General features: G+C 42.3%; 1 protein-coding gene across 1 annotated transcript in view; it reads right to left on the bottom strand.

Annotated features, from left to right (window-relative positions):
* Window positions 1–17,863, bottom strand: part of SPATA16 (spermatogenesis associated 16) — a 98,400-nt gene that overhangs the window by 44,201 nt on the left and 36,336 nt on the right. Inside the window, 1 exon segment of the mRNA XM_052803984.1 lies at window positions 10,240–10,329. Within this exon segment, the coding sequence (XP_052659944.1) occupies window positions 10,240–10,329 (90 nt within the window).

Raw genomic sequence — 17,863 nt, 5'->3', positions numbered from 1 at the left:
AGAGCAAAGCATCCAGCTTTGCCTGCTTGACCTGCCGACGGTTTTGAGGAAAGACCTTCGCTGTGTTCTGAGGTGCAAAAGGGAAATAACCAGGCGGCACAAAATTGAGGGAAGACTTGGAATGAATCTGTCGTGTTATTCTGTACCTTTGGTCTACTGGAGGCGGTCTACAAAGCTTCCAGCCCCCGTGGCAATGGCAATAGCTAGTCCCTAGCAGCGTATGTGAGCGGTGGTGGCCTCCTGCGGCCACCTCGTCGGAAAGAAGGGGCTTTCCATCTGAATTTAGAGCACTTCTCAAGCACTCAAGCCTTGTCTTTTTTGGAGTCAAAGGACATTTGCAAGTGGTCATTTACAATTTGGGATCCTATAGATATTCGCCCCCCAACTGCTGTCATTTCAAGGATTAAAACCGGCAAATCCTTAACCCCGAGCGTCACCCTGTCGCTGCCTGCCGCTGCAGGAGCACTGCCATGGGTGGAATGCAATCAGTCGATGCAGAGACACCCGCAGTGCGCTTTGCCATCCCTACTGCAGGCTGCGGACTGGCGAAGCGAGGATCCATCCCACCGGCAGCACAACACGACATCCAATTTGTGACCTCCCGCTCCTCGGTGGTAGCCAACGCTTTCTTCTCCCAGCGTGGCACTGCTTTCAAAGGTGGAGATGTGCGCAGAGCCCTGAGCAAATCTGGAATCGGTTCTCGGACGAGTCGCTTCAATTTTCTCTGTTTCTCAAGCATCAGCTGTAAAACGCAGATGATTGTATTTGACTGATTGACTTATTTGGTGTGCGAATCCTCCTGGCGCAATCTTTTGCTAATTCTTTGCAGCGTGCTGAGCGCAATGTCGCGCTGAACGTGGCAGAGGTCTCCAGGCATCGCTGCGCTCCAGACAAACACTTTCCTCTTTATTCTTCCTTCTTTATTTGTTCTTATTTAAATAATCAGAAGCACACTTACACTTCCAGCATTTGTGTTCAGGTTTTCAATAGCTGCTTTTATCCCTGCTAGATTTCTCCCATGCTGCCGTGCATTACATCGGGAATAGCGAGGCACATACATAAAGCTCCTCCAAGCCTTTTGAGTGCCTCCATCCCAGTTTTACTCCTCAGGTCCTTGGCCATCAGGGAGCACACACAGGTCAGGACCGACGCTTGCTACTGTGACACCAGGGCTTACGAGGGACTTTTACTTACTTAAAAACTTCCACTTTCAGAAGAAACACGAGCATTAAGGCTCTATGTGTATGGTCTGTGTCCAACCCCAAATGTGCCCAAGTCAGGGAGTTTTCTTTGAAGGCCTCCGAGGCTCAATTCACAGATCCAGAGTGACACATGCAGTCGGGAACTATGAATTTCCAGACGCAGGGACACGGGTGAAATTACGCTGCCTGAATATGGTTACAGGGCTGGGCACTGAAAAATATTTGGGGACCTAAGCACTCAGAAACCAAAGGACCGACTGAGATATTTAGGCATGTTAAAAGCCTGGCTCCCTCTGAAATACATGAAGGCATAAAGCACTGAGCAGGGTTCCTCTCAGTGAGCACCTATCCCTGTGGCCCATAGAAATCCAGGTAACGAAGACTTTCAGTAGGAGACTGATGAGCCTGTGAGACACTCTGAAATGAGACTTAAGTAAAATATTATTTAAGGAAATACTATTTATGAAATTATTATTCAAGGTCCTCAGCCAGTGACCCAACTCATTAACATCTTTTTCTCCCTCCTTCATCAGAGTGAAAGCCTGTCGCATGCACGTATCTCAAGACACTATACTTGCTTCTGTTTCTTTTTTGATGGCTTCATGTCTAACAGTATTTCAGCGAAGCTGACCAACCTTCCTTCAATGATATGGCTAATCTGGAGGTTTTCTTCTTTATTTGGTGGGCCCTTCTTTATTTTAAAATAGACTCATTTGCGATAATTTTTTACACTGTACAATGCGATGCTTCCATTTCCTTCAATGCACTAATGAAGAAGAGAGACATTTGCTTTCCCCAAACCGAGACAAAAACATAAAAAAATGAGGGATGTAATTCAAACTGTCTGACTCTGAAGCTTCCCTTCTTATGTCTGATGAAATTGGCCAGGGAACAGGTAAAGAAGTTAGAAGGAATAGTCACTCTTACAGGTAACTCAGCAATTCAGATTATTCTTGCCATTTCTGTTTGTGTGTATGCATTAATCTCTTCTTGTTTGGGTTAGCCCAGTAGTACTCACCCTTTCACCTATACTAAATACACGCTGTTTGGAAAAAAGTTTGAAAATTAGTTACAGAACCAGCTGTAACCTTCTTTTCTACTTGCACATCGAAAACATTGGCCCAATCTGCAGACCGATAAATACCAAATACAGATCAACAAGGGAATCTGTAATGACTAAATTAGCCATCCGTTGGGAATTATAGTCAATTTTATACATAACATTATAAGTGGAATGAAGCATACAAAAGTCTAGGCCATACTGTAGGACTGCATTTTTATTAAAGGTTTATGGCGATAATATATATCTTGAGAATGAAGCTGAGTTGCTTTGTTGTTCACTGGAACTCCATAGATGAAAAGAAGCTTTCTGGTGAGTGCAGGAGGGATGGGTGGGATTAATTCCCCTCCCCAACAGGGATTTGGGAAGAGCAGAAAGCAGAAGTCCTTGAAAGAAGAGATTTCCTGATACTGATATTCCCAGAAACAGAATAAGGGACCACTCCCTGCCCTGCTACAATATCAATACTGTATATTAAATGCGATATGCAATATTATCAGTTGGGATCAGCTGTTACATCATGTGGAGATTTTGGACAAGTAATGCTGGCCAGCAACAGACCTCGCTCTGATTTGTACCTCTAGAGTGACTACGTAAGAGTTCAACTTTGAAACTTCCTGAGCACAAGGAATGTAAGGTACAAAAGAATGGGAAAATAGCTCCCATTTAGACCATGTAATGCATTTTTCTGGATGAGATGCCATCTTTTTTTTTTACAGTTTTTAAAGATAGTGGGATTAAACTCACTAAATGGTGAAGAACAAAGATACGTGCATTCTCTTTCTACTTCTGAGACAACCACTTCACTGATTTTCAGAAATATTGGCCTCACGTTTACAGAACCATCCACCAGTAATTTGAAATACTTAAAACATGCCCGAGTTTCAGGTGCGCAGCCCACCAAAGAGCTCTGTCTGATATGAGAACTGAAGTAGTTCTGACAATACACCTTCAGAAACACCTTAGGGCACAGGTGTCGGAGAAAAATGTGACACTTCCTTCTTTCAAAACATGAGGCTTTATATTCAAATGTTTTTTTTTCCTAGTTGCTAGTTTGGGCCAGTATGGACTTCCGTAACATAACCAAACCCACCTGGGTTAATGTAGTAAGCCTGGATCCAAAGGTGTCTCGCAATATCTGCTCAATCTGGCCACTTGGTGGTGCAGAATAATAAGATATATTTCTATACATGCAAGGGAAGAGCACGCCCCGGATCCTAAACTGTCTCCCTCAGCCCATCTCCAGACATGCACAGGACTTGTAATAAAAGAGTCAAAGGTAGCTTTTGCTGCATGACAGCTGCTGACACTAACAGCCAGTGTACAGCCAAATCCTTCGCGGCAGCCACGCAAGTCTGTGACAAGAAAATGGATGGTACAGGTATAAGAAATATGCAGAGTTTTCTGGAATGCACCAAAGTGTTACCTTTCCAAAGAAGACAAGAAATTAGCATGGTTGCTAAGTACTTATGTGTTCATTTACCACTGTAAATACTGGAAAATACAGGAGGGTGAGACTCAAGGTCAGCTCCTTAAGCCCTGGCTGCTCCCCTTGAGCTGCACAGAAAGGCAAGAAGCCCTGAAGGGGAGAGGAGGATTTCTCTGCAGATGGCAGAGCTTTAGGAATAATCACAGCCTATGCACATTAGAGTAACTTTCACTCTTCTGTGCTGTTCAGCCCCAATTGCTGCTAAGATCAGGAGGCTGATAAGTGGCAGAAGATTACCTTTGCTCCCCACTTCAAGTGGTCTCACCTGGATCTGCAGTAAGTGGTACTAATAGAAGGCCTCGGCCCCTGCCCTGTGATGTTAGTCCTGTGCAGACCTACGGTTTGGGAAGGGTGAGTATATTTCTATTTTTTCAGTTTAGCAGGAACTTTAATATTCTGATTTAGATCAGCTCTGATGCAGACACCTGGGTATTTGAGATCTCTAATGCAATAGTACTGAGATACAAGATGCAAAATAAACCACTGCTCTCTTCTGGATGACCTTTCTTATTTTCTTCTGAGGTTAGAAAAGGAAAGTGATGTTTGTAACTGGAATAAGTAGGAGGTAGTCATTTTCATGCAATTATCCTATTTGAAAAGTGAACAAAATAACGACAGTTAATTTTTAAACCTCTCCATATATACTAAATAAATGTAAACCCATTACTTTGTTATGGAGATCCTTGGAAACCATTAGATGATGAGAGAAAAACAGAACTCTGGCATATTGAGCAGAAATGAAATTACTAATGTCAGGATTTGCCTGTATATAGACTAGCCCTAAAATGGGGCAAAGAGTTAAATTATCTATGTATAACACTTTGATGTTGCTAATTCCTGCAGGGACTGGCTAAAACTTCCTTTTAAACATTTCAGCAGTGAACTGGGAAGCTGCTATGAAACTCTTCTGTCCTGCCAAACCCTTCCAGTTTGGTGATGGGGTACGCTTGCTGTCTTTGCTGAAGTCTCTGGGTCATTGGCCTATTGCTGGAAAGCAGAAATAAGTTTCCCGCAAGGAAAATGGCACCTGTGTTCAGAATACATTTATTATTATCTGTCCCATGGTTGCATGCAGGTAACAGCTTTCTGCGTTGTATTGAGATTGCTATGCAGTGATAACAAATGTTTCTCATTTAATGGCAACTGCCATGTAAGGACATAGAAATTGTTTTGCAAATGTGAGCTGAGCAATGCATGGGGAAATGGCAAGTCTTTTAAAACGATGGGGGATGTTCAAGAAAACAGGTCGCGAAGCCCAGCGAGATCTTGGGCTCTCCATGACCTGGTATGAAACAAGCAGTAGTCAAGATGGATGTGCCGTACAAATCCCAGGAGGCATGGAGCCCCAATGCCTCCGTTAGCTTCACAGTTGAGCGAGACGTTTGGAGAATGGATGGGATAGCCGGGATGAACTCTCTGTAGCAGTGATGCAACGAAACTTTCGGAGGTACGCGGCCCGTGCTTGTTCTGCACTCTAGCTGGTGCTCGCTCTGCTCTCTTGTACCTGGTTGTACGTCGTGCTCCCTGGGTTAGGGATGTGCCTTGTACTGTCAGTGTTTGGATTTACTTTTGGTGGGGGGGGAGAAAAAAAACTAGTATTGAAAGCTGCCTGCCTCTTGCCTCTGATGTGACCCTCTGAGGGAGCTCTTGTCTGACACCTGGACAATCTCAAGTGATAAAGAGTAAAGCGTGTGGCACAGAAATAACAGCACGTAATTTTAAATGCAGACTAACATCGTATGTTGGTGTCAAATTAAATATCGGGCTGGGTGGACTTCCCTTTGGTCTTTGACTGATCCCAGCCCTCGTCAGAGCTGCTTTCCTAGATCCAAGTTACAAATCGCCCCTTTGCCAGCATTACCCCAGGGCTCCCAAAACCAGCAGAAGCTCTGCGATTCCTTTGTGGGCGGGGGGAACCAGATCCAGATTTTTTCCTAGTCCTGGGCAGCGTGTTCTCCCCCTGCAAATGCACTTGCCCACGGGGCTCAGCAGTCACGCTGTGGGCCGGGGGGGCTGCACCCCGGGGCAGCCGCTGGGCTCTCACCCTCCCCTCAGCTCTCGAAGTCCCGGTATAAAAAGAACCCTCCGTGGCTGTGGTGAATCGCAGGGGACTCTCCGTGTTGATGGGTGTGGGGGGGCTCTGTTGCTATGGCAATGGAATTTTTTTTTTTTTCCTTTTTATAGAATTGGATTTTTTTTGTTGTTTATTTCGGTTTAGGAAAGCGGAAACAACTAGGACAGAGAAAGACTATAAACTTCCCTCTGTTTTTCCAAGAGAAAATTTTGGCAGGATGCAAAGGCAAGGTAGCACAGCTGCAGGTGCATGCAGGAGGACGCAGTCGGCTGGTGGCTCCTTGAGCAGATATTCCCAACCCCAATTATCTGTAGCTCTTTCCTTAGTACCAAACTAGCCCGAATTATTCACCTAGCTTTCTCGCGCTACGTTTTCAAGTCTGACTAAAAGGGGACGCTGACCTGAACTCTTGCTGAGGGCTGAGGTTTACCACTTGCAGACCTAGTTTGCTTTTCAGCTGGTGGGATTATCTAGATTAATTTTTTTTTTTAATAGGAATGTCAAAAAGCTGAGTCAGCCATACCAGAGCTATTAAGATCCTAAAACTTCTTCCTCCTTAAGGATTGCTTACCCCTACTCTATGCAGTCAGATGAATATGAGCTGTTTGTTCTGGCAGAGGGACAGACAGTCTGTTTTCCCCTACATGTATACAACTAATTTCAAGTCACTACTGTTCTAACTGGTGATAAAAGAGCTATCTTAAGCTTTTCACAGAACACAGTGACACTGTTAAATCAGCACAGCATTTGGATTAGCAGAAAGATGAGAGCTACACAGCTTAATGACAAAAAGGGGCAAAATCCCTTCTGTACTTGGAACTCCAGTTTCAAAGCAAATGGGTGGCCATTATTTTTCTTGAAGTTACAGATTTTCACCTTACTACTGATTCGAGGCTATTCAGTGTCAGCAATAGGCTGTTCTATTTGAGTAAAGAAGAAAAATTACTTTCATGCCTTATTGCTCATCTGGTTAGACCTTCTCCTGCGGATGCGTAACAGGCAGCTGTGGGGTCACAGCCCCTGGGCTTGGTGACTTGAAGGACGCGCAGGCTCTGATAACTCTTCTTTCAGGAGCTTTCAGGCTCACACTTAGATGCATGTTCCCTTTCTCGCACTCTTGTCCTTGAAAGCAGGGGCCGGTGGTTTGTCTGCTCTGTCCTTATAGTATGGACCTCTGTGGTTCTTTTGCAGCTTACGCATCCCCTTGTGCATACGTGTCCCTTATCTCACCCTTCCCTAAGGTAGCAGTCATTATATTGCCTGGCAGGTTGGGTTCTCCTAGGTCTTCTCCAAGACCGTTTTCTTAGTTTTGGGACAAAAGTGAGCCCAGGACCCTTTCCTGATCTTTCCATTCTGGTTATTAAGTGATCCTTCCTCAGCTGTGACCCTGTGTCCTTTGGCAGCATACTTCCAGTAGCTGCTATTGGAGGCTGATTCTAAGTCTAAATGCCTTCTAATGCCTAAAACTTCCCGGTAACGTCCAGACTAAATTTATATATAAATGCATTTGTGCCCACTTGTTCAAGGGCCAAGATGGTCTTTCAACTGAAATAGCTTTTCTCCCTTCTGAGGTTTAAATCTCTACTGTGTTTGTCAAGAGTGTTCTTCTAACATCAGAGATACCAATAGAGGAGAAATATATTTACTAGCTGACGTCCTAGTGAAAGTGGTTGCAGCACTTTGGAATTCATCATTTGCAGATGCTGTGACCCCACAGTGGTGTTTCTAGGATTGCTTTACAATGCCAGATGGCCTTAGGCTGCACTCTACGTGGTGGCATCCTACCGCAGTGCTATCCCGAAGGAATCGCTGTGCAGCTGACAGAATTCAGAAGTGATGCAGATATGGGCATATCAGACTTAATGCATTAATTCAGATGTCCTTGCATTTAGACTGCTTCGTACGCTTATTCTCCTGATACTGGGCTGCACTAGTGAAAACTGCACACAGAGGAACTTGAGAGATGTTTAAATTGCAGTTGACCCCACTCTAACCTATGACTTTCTCCGAACCAAAGAATTCGGTCTGGTACGTCCTCAGAGACAAGATCTTAGGGGATCTCAGCTTGATAGGTAGGCTGGGTTAAATGTGATTATCCGTGCTGCTTGTGCCAAGCAGAACTGTTCACAACCAGCCACTCCTGTTCACGTACCCATACAGTGTTCTGGGTGTATTTAATGGACTATGCAATAACTTAAAAATCACACGAGGGGGTGGGAAAGCGAGGGATACTTAAAAGCAGAAAAAGGAATAGAGTGACCTTGTTCTTGCGCAAAAAGCAAGCAGAAATAAATGACGGCTTATGCTAACAAACCCCAAGTTTGTATTTCCAGAAACTGCAACTGAATATCCGTATGCCATGGACTGTCTGTAACGAGCAGAGTACATTCTGTACCATTAGTGGGGTTCGACTAAGACCAGTGACTCCAGTGAGATGACGGAAGTAGTGCTAAGCTTAGTTTAACACAATCTGCAGAAGCAGCTCTGCACAGTTGCTATAACACTATGTTAAACTAGGCTAAACTCTGAATACTGCTATAGTCACTGCTTTTGGAACCACTCTGGATTCAGTCTGTCAGAATGTTCCTCTCCTTTACAAAATACATAATCTCATTTAAAATCATCTAGTTGCCTGAAAGCTACTCAATGTGGGGAAAAAAGGCTGACAGAGTTCCCTCCTGCCTGCTGATGTAGTAAACTTGCTGATTGCTTATCTGCAGTAACACCAACCACAGTTTTTTTTATTTTTGAAATCGTATTTATGAACACCTTCCTGGTTCATACTGTCTTCTAAAATATGGGCGTTTATATGTACTGCTTCTTAGGAAAGATCAGTTTCTGAAAGTGTATTTTTTTAAACTTTTATTATTGTTGATATTTTTAAAAATCTTCAACCTGACTTCAAGGGGAAAGCCCTCCTTTCCCTGTCCCCCCCAGCACCCCAAACAATTCCCCTTTTACCACTTCACCTGTTGGGATACCACTGAATTTTTGGGTTTGAAAATATCCCGGGCAGGATTGCCCACCTGTCACAAAGTAACGCACTCTCCTAACGCAGCTCTAAAATGTCTGGCTGATCAGTGGACCTCAACTGTTGATGATTCAGTAGATGACAATTTCTCTCTGAATCAACACCCCAACAAGATTTTAGGGAGAAGAGACTGTTATCAGTGAGATATAAAAGGAGATCTGGGAACTATCACAACACTTCATTGTTTTTCAGCAAAATGTTTCACTTCCTTAGTTTGAAACAGCTTTGTTTGAAAACTGAGCTGTGTTTTCAGGAAAAAAAAAAAAAAAAAAAGGGCGTGGGTGGGTTTATGGTCAAGTGAAATATTCCAGGTTTATCTGAAATGATATTTCTGAAGAAATTTGGAAAAAACTGTTTCCTTGCCTTGGGGAACCAATTTCTTCTCCCTGACCTGATGTGTGAAGGAAAAGTGCTCGTCCTGGAGTTTTTGGCTCAAGTCCAACACAGAAAATTGAATTTCATCTTCCCAAATCCTTTCTGCAACTCTGTTTGGATAAAGTCTTCTTCCACTCCCTGTACAAACTGTTTTGCTGCTATTTTAATAGCTTCAGAGCTCTGCCACTGGCATCCATCTTAAATGATGAGCAAAGTGACCCTTTCAGTCTCTTGCCTAATTCGCACTGACTGTTCTGCCATTAGTTAGCTAATGATTTGTGAAATATTTTGTGATATACCTTGTGGTCTTCAGCTGAACAGTCCTCTGTAAGTGTCTAATATTAGTAGTAATGGTGATACATACCAAGTCACCATTGCGTTTCCTCAAGCATTTCTTTCATTTAAGCAAGTTAAGTGGTTAAAAACTTCTGCCGCGTGTTGAAACTTTTAGGTTTTGGCAGTGTTAATGCAAGCATACAAGCAGAGCTTCCTCTTGCAGGCTTTCCTCCTGCCAGCAGTTCCCGTTCACACCAGCACACAGGCTAAATTTTGCAGCATACCACAATGTACCCTGAGATCTTGATGAATTTTTTTTTTCCTTTTTCTTTTTTTTTTTTTTTTCTTCCCCCCCCTCCATCCACTTGGAGCACACCTGAGCCTCTGCCCAGGGTTATGGGGAAACCAGGGAGTGGAAGATGTTTGTGTGCACGTAGCTTTTGCCCCAGCATGGCACTGGGACCTGATCAGGGCTCACCCCTGCAGCCAAGAATGAGTAAATGCTCCTACGCACATTAGTCTAACTGCAACTAGGGACGTAATTGGGATTATTCATGTTACGCCAACTGGGAGGATTGGAGCTCTGCTGCATGTGAGATCATATACACAAAGCCAACGCAAAGCTCCCACTGATTTTGGAAAAGCCTGGATATAAGATGATATCCTTACTACTGAGAGCTGGAATGAAAGCGCTATAGAGAAACCATTAGAAATCCATGAGCACCAGAGTACCTTGCAGCTTCAGAGTATCTCTCTAAACACCTAAACGCAGCAGCTTGGCGCAGGTGGTTCCGGAAATAAGCTGGATTCAGGATAATGCTCCTTAAAAAGATGAGAGATGCACAAGTTAAGATTTCTAGTTTTTAAATCATTAAAAGCTGCTAATAATCAAACCGTGACTGACGCATACTGTATACGCTTATTCTATAAAACTCAACGCTGTACGTCTCATGTAATATGAACCATCGCTTTCTCTCTTGACAGCTGTGATATATGAACAAGCATTATTAATGTTTTTATTGAGGCTATATCATAAATGCAGTTTGATTAGGGTTTTGTGTATTGTTCTAGAAAAAAAATTCCTGTGGTAATATTCTATATTGCCTTTAGCTTGCAGATAACATAAGCAAAGATGCTACAGTACAACTTCTTGTTAACCCTTACTTCCACAAACGTGAGTGACAGTTGTCTGACCCATCTCCTTGGAAAAACTGCATCTAGAATGTATTTTAATGTTAACTTGCAAGATTTTGAAATACTTTCTGTACAAGTGATAGGTTCTACGTGGGTGGACCTTGGCATGTTTCTTAGACTCATAATTTAACAGATGCAATTCCAGGTGTAACAAATTACGGGCTTTAAGTCAATATCAGGAAAAGATGGAAAGGTAAAAATAGCATAAGCTAAACAGTTAGATTGGCAGGCCAGGGTAGCCTTCTGATGTGAGCAGGGGGATGGCAACGTTGACAGCTTCTTCTACAGCTAATTAGTTCCACTTGTGAGATCTCCAACAAATGACTGGCTTCTCTGGTCAGCACTTCTCCCAGTGTTTGGAGAAAAGGTACATATAGCATGTTTTAGGATGCAAAGTTTAATATTTATCATTACATGCATGTTTTATGAACTATTTAACGGTAGCTTACAACATCAACAAAGACATTAACAGTACATTCTATTACAAAGAAAATTAGCAAACTGGCTTCTGTTCCCTTTGTTTTGAAAAAAAAAAAGTTTGAAAAACTTTGTTTTGAAAGTTTTGAATATCATGTTAAGATTAAAACTACTGCTTTTGTGATTTCAGTCTACTAATAACCACAGAACTAATCCTCTTCATAACCAGATAATTTATTAAAGTTTATTCATAGTCTTGAAACTATGACATAAATATTTATGTAAACCCATTCAGCTATAAATTCACATTTATGGAAACACCCAGTGCATTTTAGAAGGCCAATGACTATCTTTTCTGTGTGTATTCAACGCTCATGGACTGTATGTCTGTGGCCTTCAGAAGGAGCTTTCAAAACAAGTTAAAACCTAAAGGTATCTCCAAGATGCTGTAGACTTGTGAATCAAGTTCACTCCGGAGGCACTTTCTCCAAGGCATGCAGAAGAAGACCTAAAGCTCTGAATGGTTACATCTACATTTGCAAGTAATTAGATACATAAGGAGTGGATCAGTAGATCAGAGAAGCTAATGTTGATGCCCCTACTTCTATATTGTAGATAGTTGGGGCTTTTATTTCAGACTAGACTTAGTCTGTTCCCTTAAACAAATGTCCCCGTACATGTTGCTCAAAGCTGTCTTGAAGGTCAGCCGATGGTTTGGATTCCTGTGCCTTCATTAGGCGGTGTTTGTATTTTGTGCGCAGCTCATGCGGAACGTACAGGTAGTTTTTCTCTGAAATTAATCTATTTCGTGAGTGCCAAAATTGGTCTGTGAATAATCTAGTGTGCGTGGAAAATGGAGAAAACTGGGTAAAGTGCATCACAATGCTCCTATTGCACCAAACCAAAATGCTAAGGTAGCTGTAACCAGTGATGTTTCTGTTCTGGCAGAGTAAAGTTTTGCTCTGTCTGAGCAGAGCTGCGTTGTGCTCTGGAGATGCAGCTCTGCTGAAGACCAGCCTAAGGTGGTATAGGAACTAGGAAGCATCTCAGAACTATGCTTTCCCAGTCCAACATTGGAAAAATGCTCAGAAAACCGTATGGAGAGAAAGCATTACCCTGCAGGAACTACCTCTCTGGGGAGAAGGTGTGGGGGGAAAGCCAGTGACAAATGATGTCATGTAACTTAAAGGCATTAGTGGAGGAGGTGCAGACCTTAGTGACTGGGGGCACATCTAAATACTGAACTAAAATACAATGTACGAAACGGCATGGGATGCTAAAAATTAGTTGCTTTTAATGAGGGGAACAAATCACTCTTATTAGTAACAAAAAGGTAACGCCAACAGCAAACATGGTTCAGATCTGAAGTTTAGACAATACTGATGGTCACCAAAACTTAATTTAACCCCCCCAAAAAAGTCATCAAAACATCAAATACTATCAGCATTTAATGATTTGACCAAAACAGTAACACTTTACAGAGATGGCAACTGGTACTTCTGCAAGCTATTTCAAAGGAGATTATTGCTGCTGTAAACTGTAGTCAACCGTTGATAATAGTAATATTGATTATTTTTCTCTCTCTCTTCCCCCCCCCCCCCCCCCCCAAGTTATTGGTTCTACCACAGCCAAGCAATAGCGTTATGAGGGGAAAAAATTAAAAAAATCAATAATTCCTTGGTAGTTAGCAACACATTTTCTGTAAGTCTTTGAGCAGGATGTGCTGTGATAGGCTTATAATAAATATAGAACTGTGGCAGATTTTCATAAAATTAGATATCAGTTCTCCGTTTTCCATCTTGAGTTTTTACTAGTCTCAAAAAGATCAACTGCTTCTCTCGATCTATAAATTCTATACTGAAAAATATTATAGCATGCCCTAACAGCTTGAGCAAACATCAGAAAGCTACCTTTGACTCCTGGCAGTTTGGTTTGATGTTGCTAGGCTCTCTGTAGCCTATATACTAGAAATAATTTCTGCTCTATTACTGCTCTACCCAAAAGTAGCCCTTTGCCATACTGATGGAGCTCCAGTTTAGCAGCCTTTGTGCAGAGCAGTGCTAACTTAATGCCAGGTGTGCTCTAAAACTGTGTAGAGCTGTTTCTTCGGTTTTTAAATCTGCCTCTGAGCTGTTTCAGGTGATTTTGGTGAAAAGGAAAAAAAAAAAAAACCTGAATGAAAATAGGAAGCAAAGGAATCATACAAACAAAGGTTAAGAGGAAAACCCTAATTCCAGGAAGTTCTCCTTCAAATAGGAGCAGATGGGGGACCCATCTGGCCAGGCAGAGATGTGCCAGGCTGTGCACACTGAGAACAAGTCCATGCTCCAAGATCCACCTCCAGCCATGAGCAGTCTTGATACTAGGCTGGTTAACCCAGTAATTAATTAGGAGGGATGGGTTTCGGGAGGGAGGCTTGAAAGAAGAATTAGGAAGGGAAGGTGGCGGACACGCCGGCTGCAACGTGCTTGGGACAATCTCTGTATGTGGGGATTTGTGCTGTGAGCGGAGGCGTCGGTCCTTTCGTCTTTTTACTCATGTGCCTCTCGTGGGAGCTTCGGGTAGAAAAAGTAGTTTCGACAGGAAACGTCTGAAAATGGATAGCTCTTATTTTGCACAGAGAAAACTTCTAATCCGCAAAACTGCAAATAAAGTCACTACATCTGAAGATTAAAACTTGTGTTCTTGCCAGGTTTTGCCCTCATCTGTCAAGTGACTAGGCTAAAGTAAACTTGAAATAGATTTTCATTTATTTTTCATCTTCACTGTAATCCAAAGACTGCCCTGTTAAAAGCCTTTCGTAAATCATTTGGTCAGTTTTTCTCAACAAAACAGTCCTTAAGTAATGCCGTATATCAGCCTCTTTTTTGACGTTTCCGTTTTTTCATCTTGACATCTTCTCTTAAAAATAATACAGTGTTTGTCCTATTATCTTTTTTTCAGACTGTGAGGAGGGGGGAAGAAGGCATCAACTCTCTCCTCATCATAGCAATTGGAGTATGCGAATCAAAGATGCACACGTTAGTCTGTGGTTTTCTCTCCAAGTTTTTCTTTCAGTCGTGCTGCCTGGTGTTAAGAAAACAGGTGTGGCAAGAAACTGGGATTGCTCCATCAAAACTGGCTGCTAGAAATCACATTGCCTTTTCTCTGAGGTGTGCATTCTCTATCAAATTCCTTCCCAAATGCAACGGGGATTTAACTCTAATCTGACTGACGTGAAAAAGTGCCTCTGCTACTATCCACCACATCATTTGTGTTTTGGCCTTTAAAGGCCAAGAAAAGTCCAAGAGATGATTCTGTAGATGAAACAAGTGAAAAAATACATTTTACCACTAAAGCAGATAAACTCATTCTTCTTGCTAGTACTGTGAGTAAAAGCTAGCTTGTTGGTAGAGGTGCATGCAGGTATTCTTTAATTAGAGTGGCAGAAGCTTTTTCTTGGTTGCCCATGCTTTCCTGTGATACAGTGTGGTCTTCTGTACAAATGCACTTTAATAGTCTATTATAATTGACTATTAGAGAGGAATTAGGTGGTTTGGCAGAAGGAAAAATTCAGTGCTAAAGCAATATGTGCCTCTATGCAGAGAGATGTAAAGCCAGCACGGATCGGTATGGCAGGGCGCTGTGCTGGCACGTCCATACGTTGCTGGTGCTGAGTGAGCGTACAGTTGTAGTTGCTGAGGCGTTCTTCCGCACGACATTAAATACAACGTCAGTGCAAGTAATGTGTCAACTAGTATTCTGCAGAACCATGTATTCGGTTGCTGTGGACTAATACAATGCTTTTATCTTCAGTGAACACTGTCAATCAGCGCAGCTGATGATCTAGCCCCAATATACTTACAGACGAACCTGACAAATCCTGTACAATTACACTGAACCTCGACTTTCTTTTTCCCTTGTTTCATCTATATGGCAGGTAGCTTATTCTCTGCAGTGTAGTACTAGTCTTACATCTGTTTGAGTCTGCCGTGCTTCGTTTTGTGATCCCAAGGGCTGGTTTAAGAGTTCAACTCTACTAGAGGCACTCAAATTCCTGAAACTCAAATTCCTGAACCCTCTGGTAGCCAGGAATCAACCTCATCATATTTTCCTGCAATTTGCCTGTGCAGCTATGTTATGATTTTATTTAAGTTTTATTTGAGGACCTCATGGTGGTACATTTGCTTGTAGCTAACTTTGTATTCTAAACCATTTCTCCTCCCGGTGCTGTTGTAGGGAACTAAGAGGGATGTGTCTTGGATACATAAAAACTTGCGGGCTTCCTTAGTCTGTGTGAGAGTTTACCAAAGCTGACATCCTGAAGAGGAAAAAAACCTCCCTGTTGCAACAAGCTGGTGGAAATATTTGGGAGGCTTGTGAAAGCAGGCGTGCAGAAGCGCGTTCTCCCAGGGGACAAGCGTGCGGTGGTTTCAGTGCTAGCTATTTAATTAATAATTAAAGGCAGGAGGAGGGTGGCTGTGGTGAGAAGATCCACCTGAAGGGATGTGTGAGGGAGGTAGGGCCTTTCTCCTGAGCTTGGTTTCAGTCTCTTGGTGGCTGGACAAGTTCAGACCCATCGGTCGGTGGGGAGTTTTCTTTCTATTGGCACCAAATGCCTGGCTGTGACTGTGCCCACCGCGCCCTGTGCTTGGGGACCTTTTACCCTTGCATGAGTGCTCTGGTCCCTGAAGAAAGGAGCACCCTTCCCTCACTGCCCTGGCCGCTCTTTTTAAAGAATTGACGTGCGAAATTAGATAACATCTGTGTTAGAGAGAAAAGAGCTTGAGGACAAAGAAGCCAGGGCCACTTGGAAGATGTAGCTACAAGAGTAGTCGTACCAAATGCTGCTTATCGAGGCAAATCTGGCAGAGTCCAGAATGGGTAATCTGATAAATCATTAGGAATCCCTTCTAATATAGTCGTCATCACTGAACCAAACAAACAGCTGCAAACAAAGGCAGAAAAACTTCTGCCAAACTTAGGTGGATCAAGGAACAGGACCAGATCCTTCTACATTGAAGGACGACACCCAACTTGTCTTTGTGCAGTTGGATTTTTTTTTTTTTATGTACAACCAATCAGAAATAAATGCAGTTATGGCTTCTATGGGTGAGGACCTTCAGTGCACAGAAGAAAGCATCTCATGAAGTTTTCATATCTAAACAGACAGGAAGGGAGGAAGTGTGGGTTCCCAAAAAAGGTTTCACACAACGCCTTTTCTCTGTCAGTAAAGTGAAATATAACTGCCATGCTAAAAGGTTTTGCAGCAGCAATTTGCTTTGAATTGCAAGCATAAGATAAATGTGCTATACAGGTCTCGATTCCTCAGCTGTGAAGGTGGTAAAAAGGAGAATGTTCTCCGGTCCAGAACAAAAAGATATTTAGAAAGATCTTGTTTCAAAGCTCCCAAAACATCTTGACGCAAGTGGAGATACTCTGCGTTCCCTGTCTTGTTTGCATAACGTACTGCCCACTCACTTTCCAGCTGTACAAGTACCACTTTCTTGACCACCAAATTTTCTGATGCCATTAGGACTGCTGTCATGTATCTCAACTCTTATAACAGTTCAGTGTTGCTAGTCTTTTTCCTTCCGTGAGGAACTGTATTTCTTCCAGGTCACTACTTCCCCCCCCCCCCCAGGATGCCTTTCCTTAATAGGATCTCACCACACGTTGTGTAGATAAAGGTTTTTGCAACATAGCATCATCAGAGTCAAGGGGAATATAGCCTTCGACCTCAATGGAGGAAGTCTCAGCCCATAAAATAGGAACTATGTCACTGATATACCGACCTGGAAATAATATATGATTCAGAGTTGAGAATCAGAATCCAGAGAAAATGCTTCTCATTTAAAAAGTAATAAAAAGCTGACGTACATAGAAAAATTTGAAATGCTGCGTGAGAAGGAATTATTTTTTAAGAGTACTTCTGGTTTATATTATCCAGAGCATCTCAATGGAATAGCTTTGTATTAATATCTCATCTATTATGTATATTGCAATATGCCTAACACAATTGCTGAAGTAATTAGGTGCTGCTAATTCTTCTCTTTCTTTTTCCTCCCTTTTCTGAGGAGGTAAAGAGATTAGAAGAGTAGTTTAGAGCAAAGTATACATTACACTACAGACTTCCCACAGATTAGCAGCATCAGCCATTATGTTTCTCATTTTTCTATTTCTACCTAAAAATCTATTCTCTTGATCTCTTCTTCTAACCTGTCTCCATTTTAATGCCCACTGACTGCACTGTATCATACCATTGTTGCATTATTTACTTTTGATTATTTAATATTTCACTAGAATTCCATTCTTCGATTTACTTTAATATAGTCCTCTTTTAAAGGTGCAGAATAAGGAAGCTAGGGAATGAAGTAGCTGAATATTGAATTTTTAGTCTCAAAGTTCTGAATTAATCTGGATTAGAGAGTCCTGACTTATCCTGTCTATAATACACTGACCAAGTTTTGAGATGCCTTTTTTCTGACAGATATTGCATAAAGCCTGATCATTAATAATTATTTTAAGCCTTTTGCGTTTGAAAAGTCACTGGGAAAAATGCAAAGGATTCGGAATTAAATCTGTGAGGCTTCAACTGTTGTAGATTTTCTTTCCCACTGTGCCTCCATAAGAGATTCCCTCTGTTAAGTCATCACTAAAGCAATCGTGTACTACTTAACAGAGGTGCTATTTTCTACTTCATGTGTCTCCCTATGAATTGTGCAAGAGGCATTAGAGGGCCCTGCCTTCCACCGAACACATAAAA

The sequence above is a fragment of the Harpia harpyja genome, chromosome 12, assembly GCF_026419915.1.
Source record: "Harpia harpyja isolate bHarHar1 chromosome 12, bHarHar1 primary haplotype, whole genome shotgun sequence".
Taxonomy (NCBI): Eukaryota; Metazoa; Chordata; class Aves; order Accipitriformes; family Accipitridae; genus Harpia; species Harpia harpyja.
Note: the sequence above shows the minus strand (reverse complement) of the source record. Positions and strands in the feature narration are given on the sequence as shown.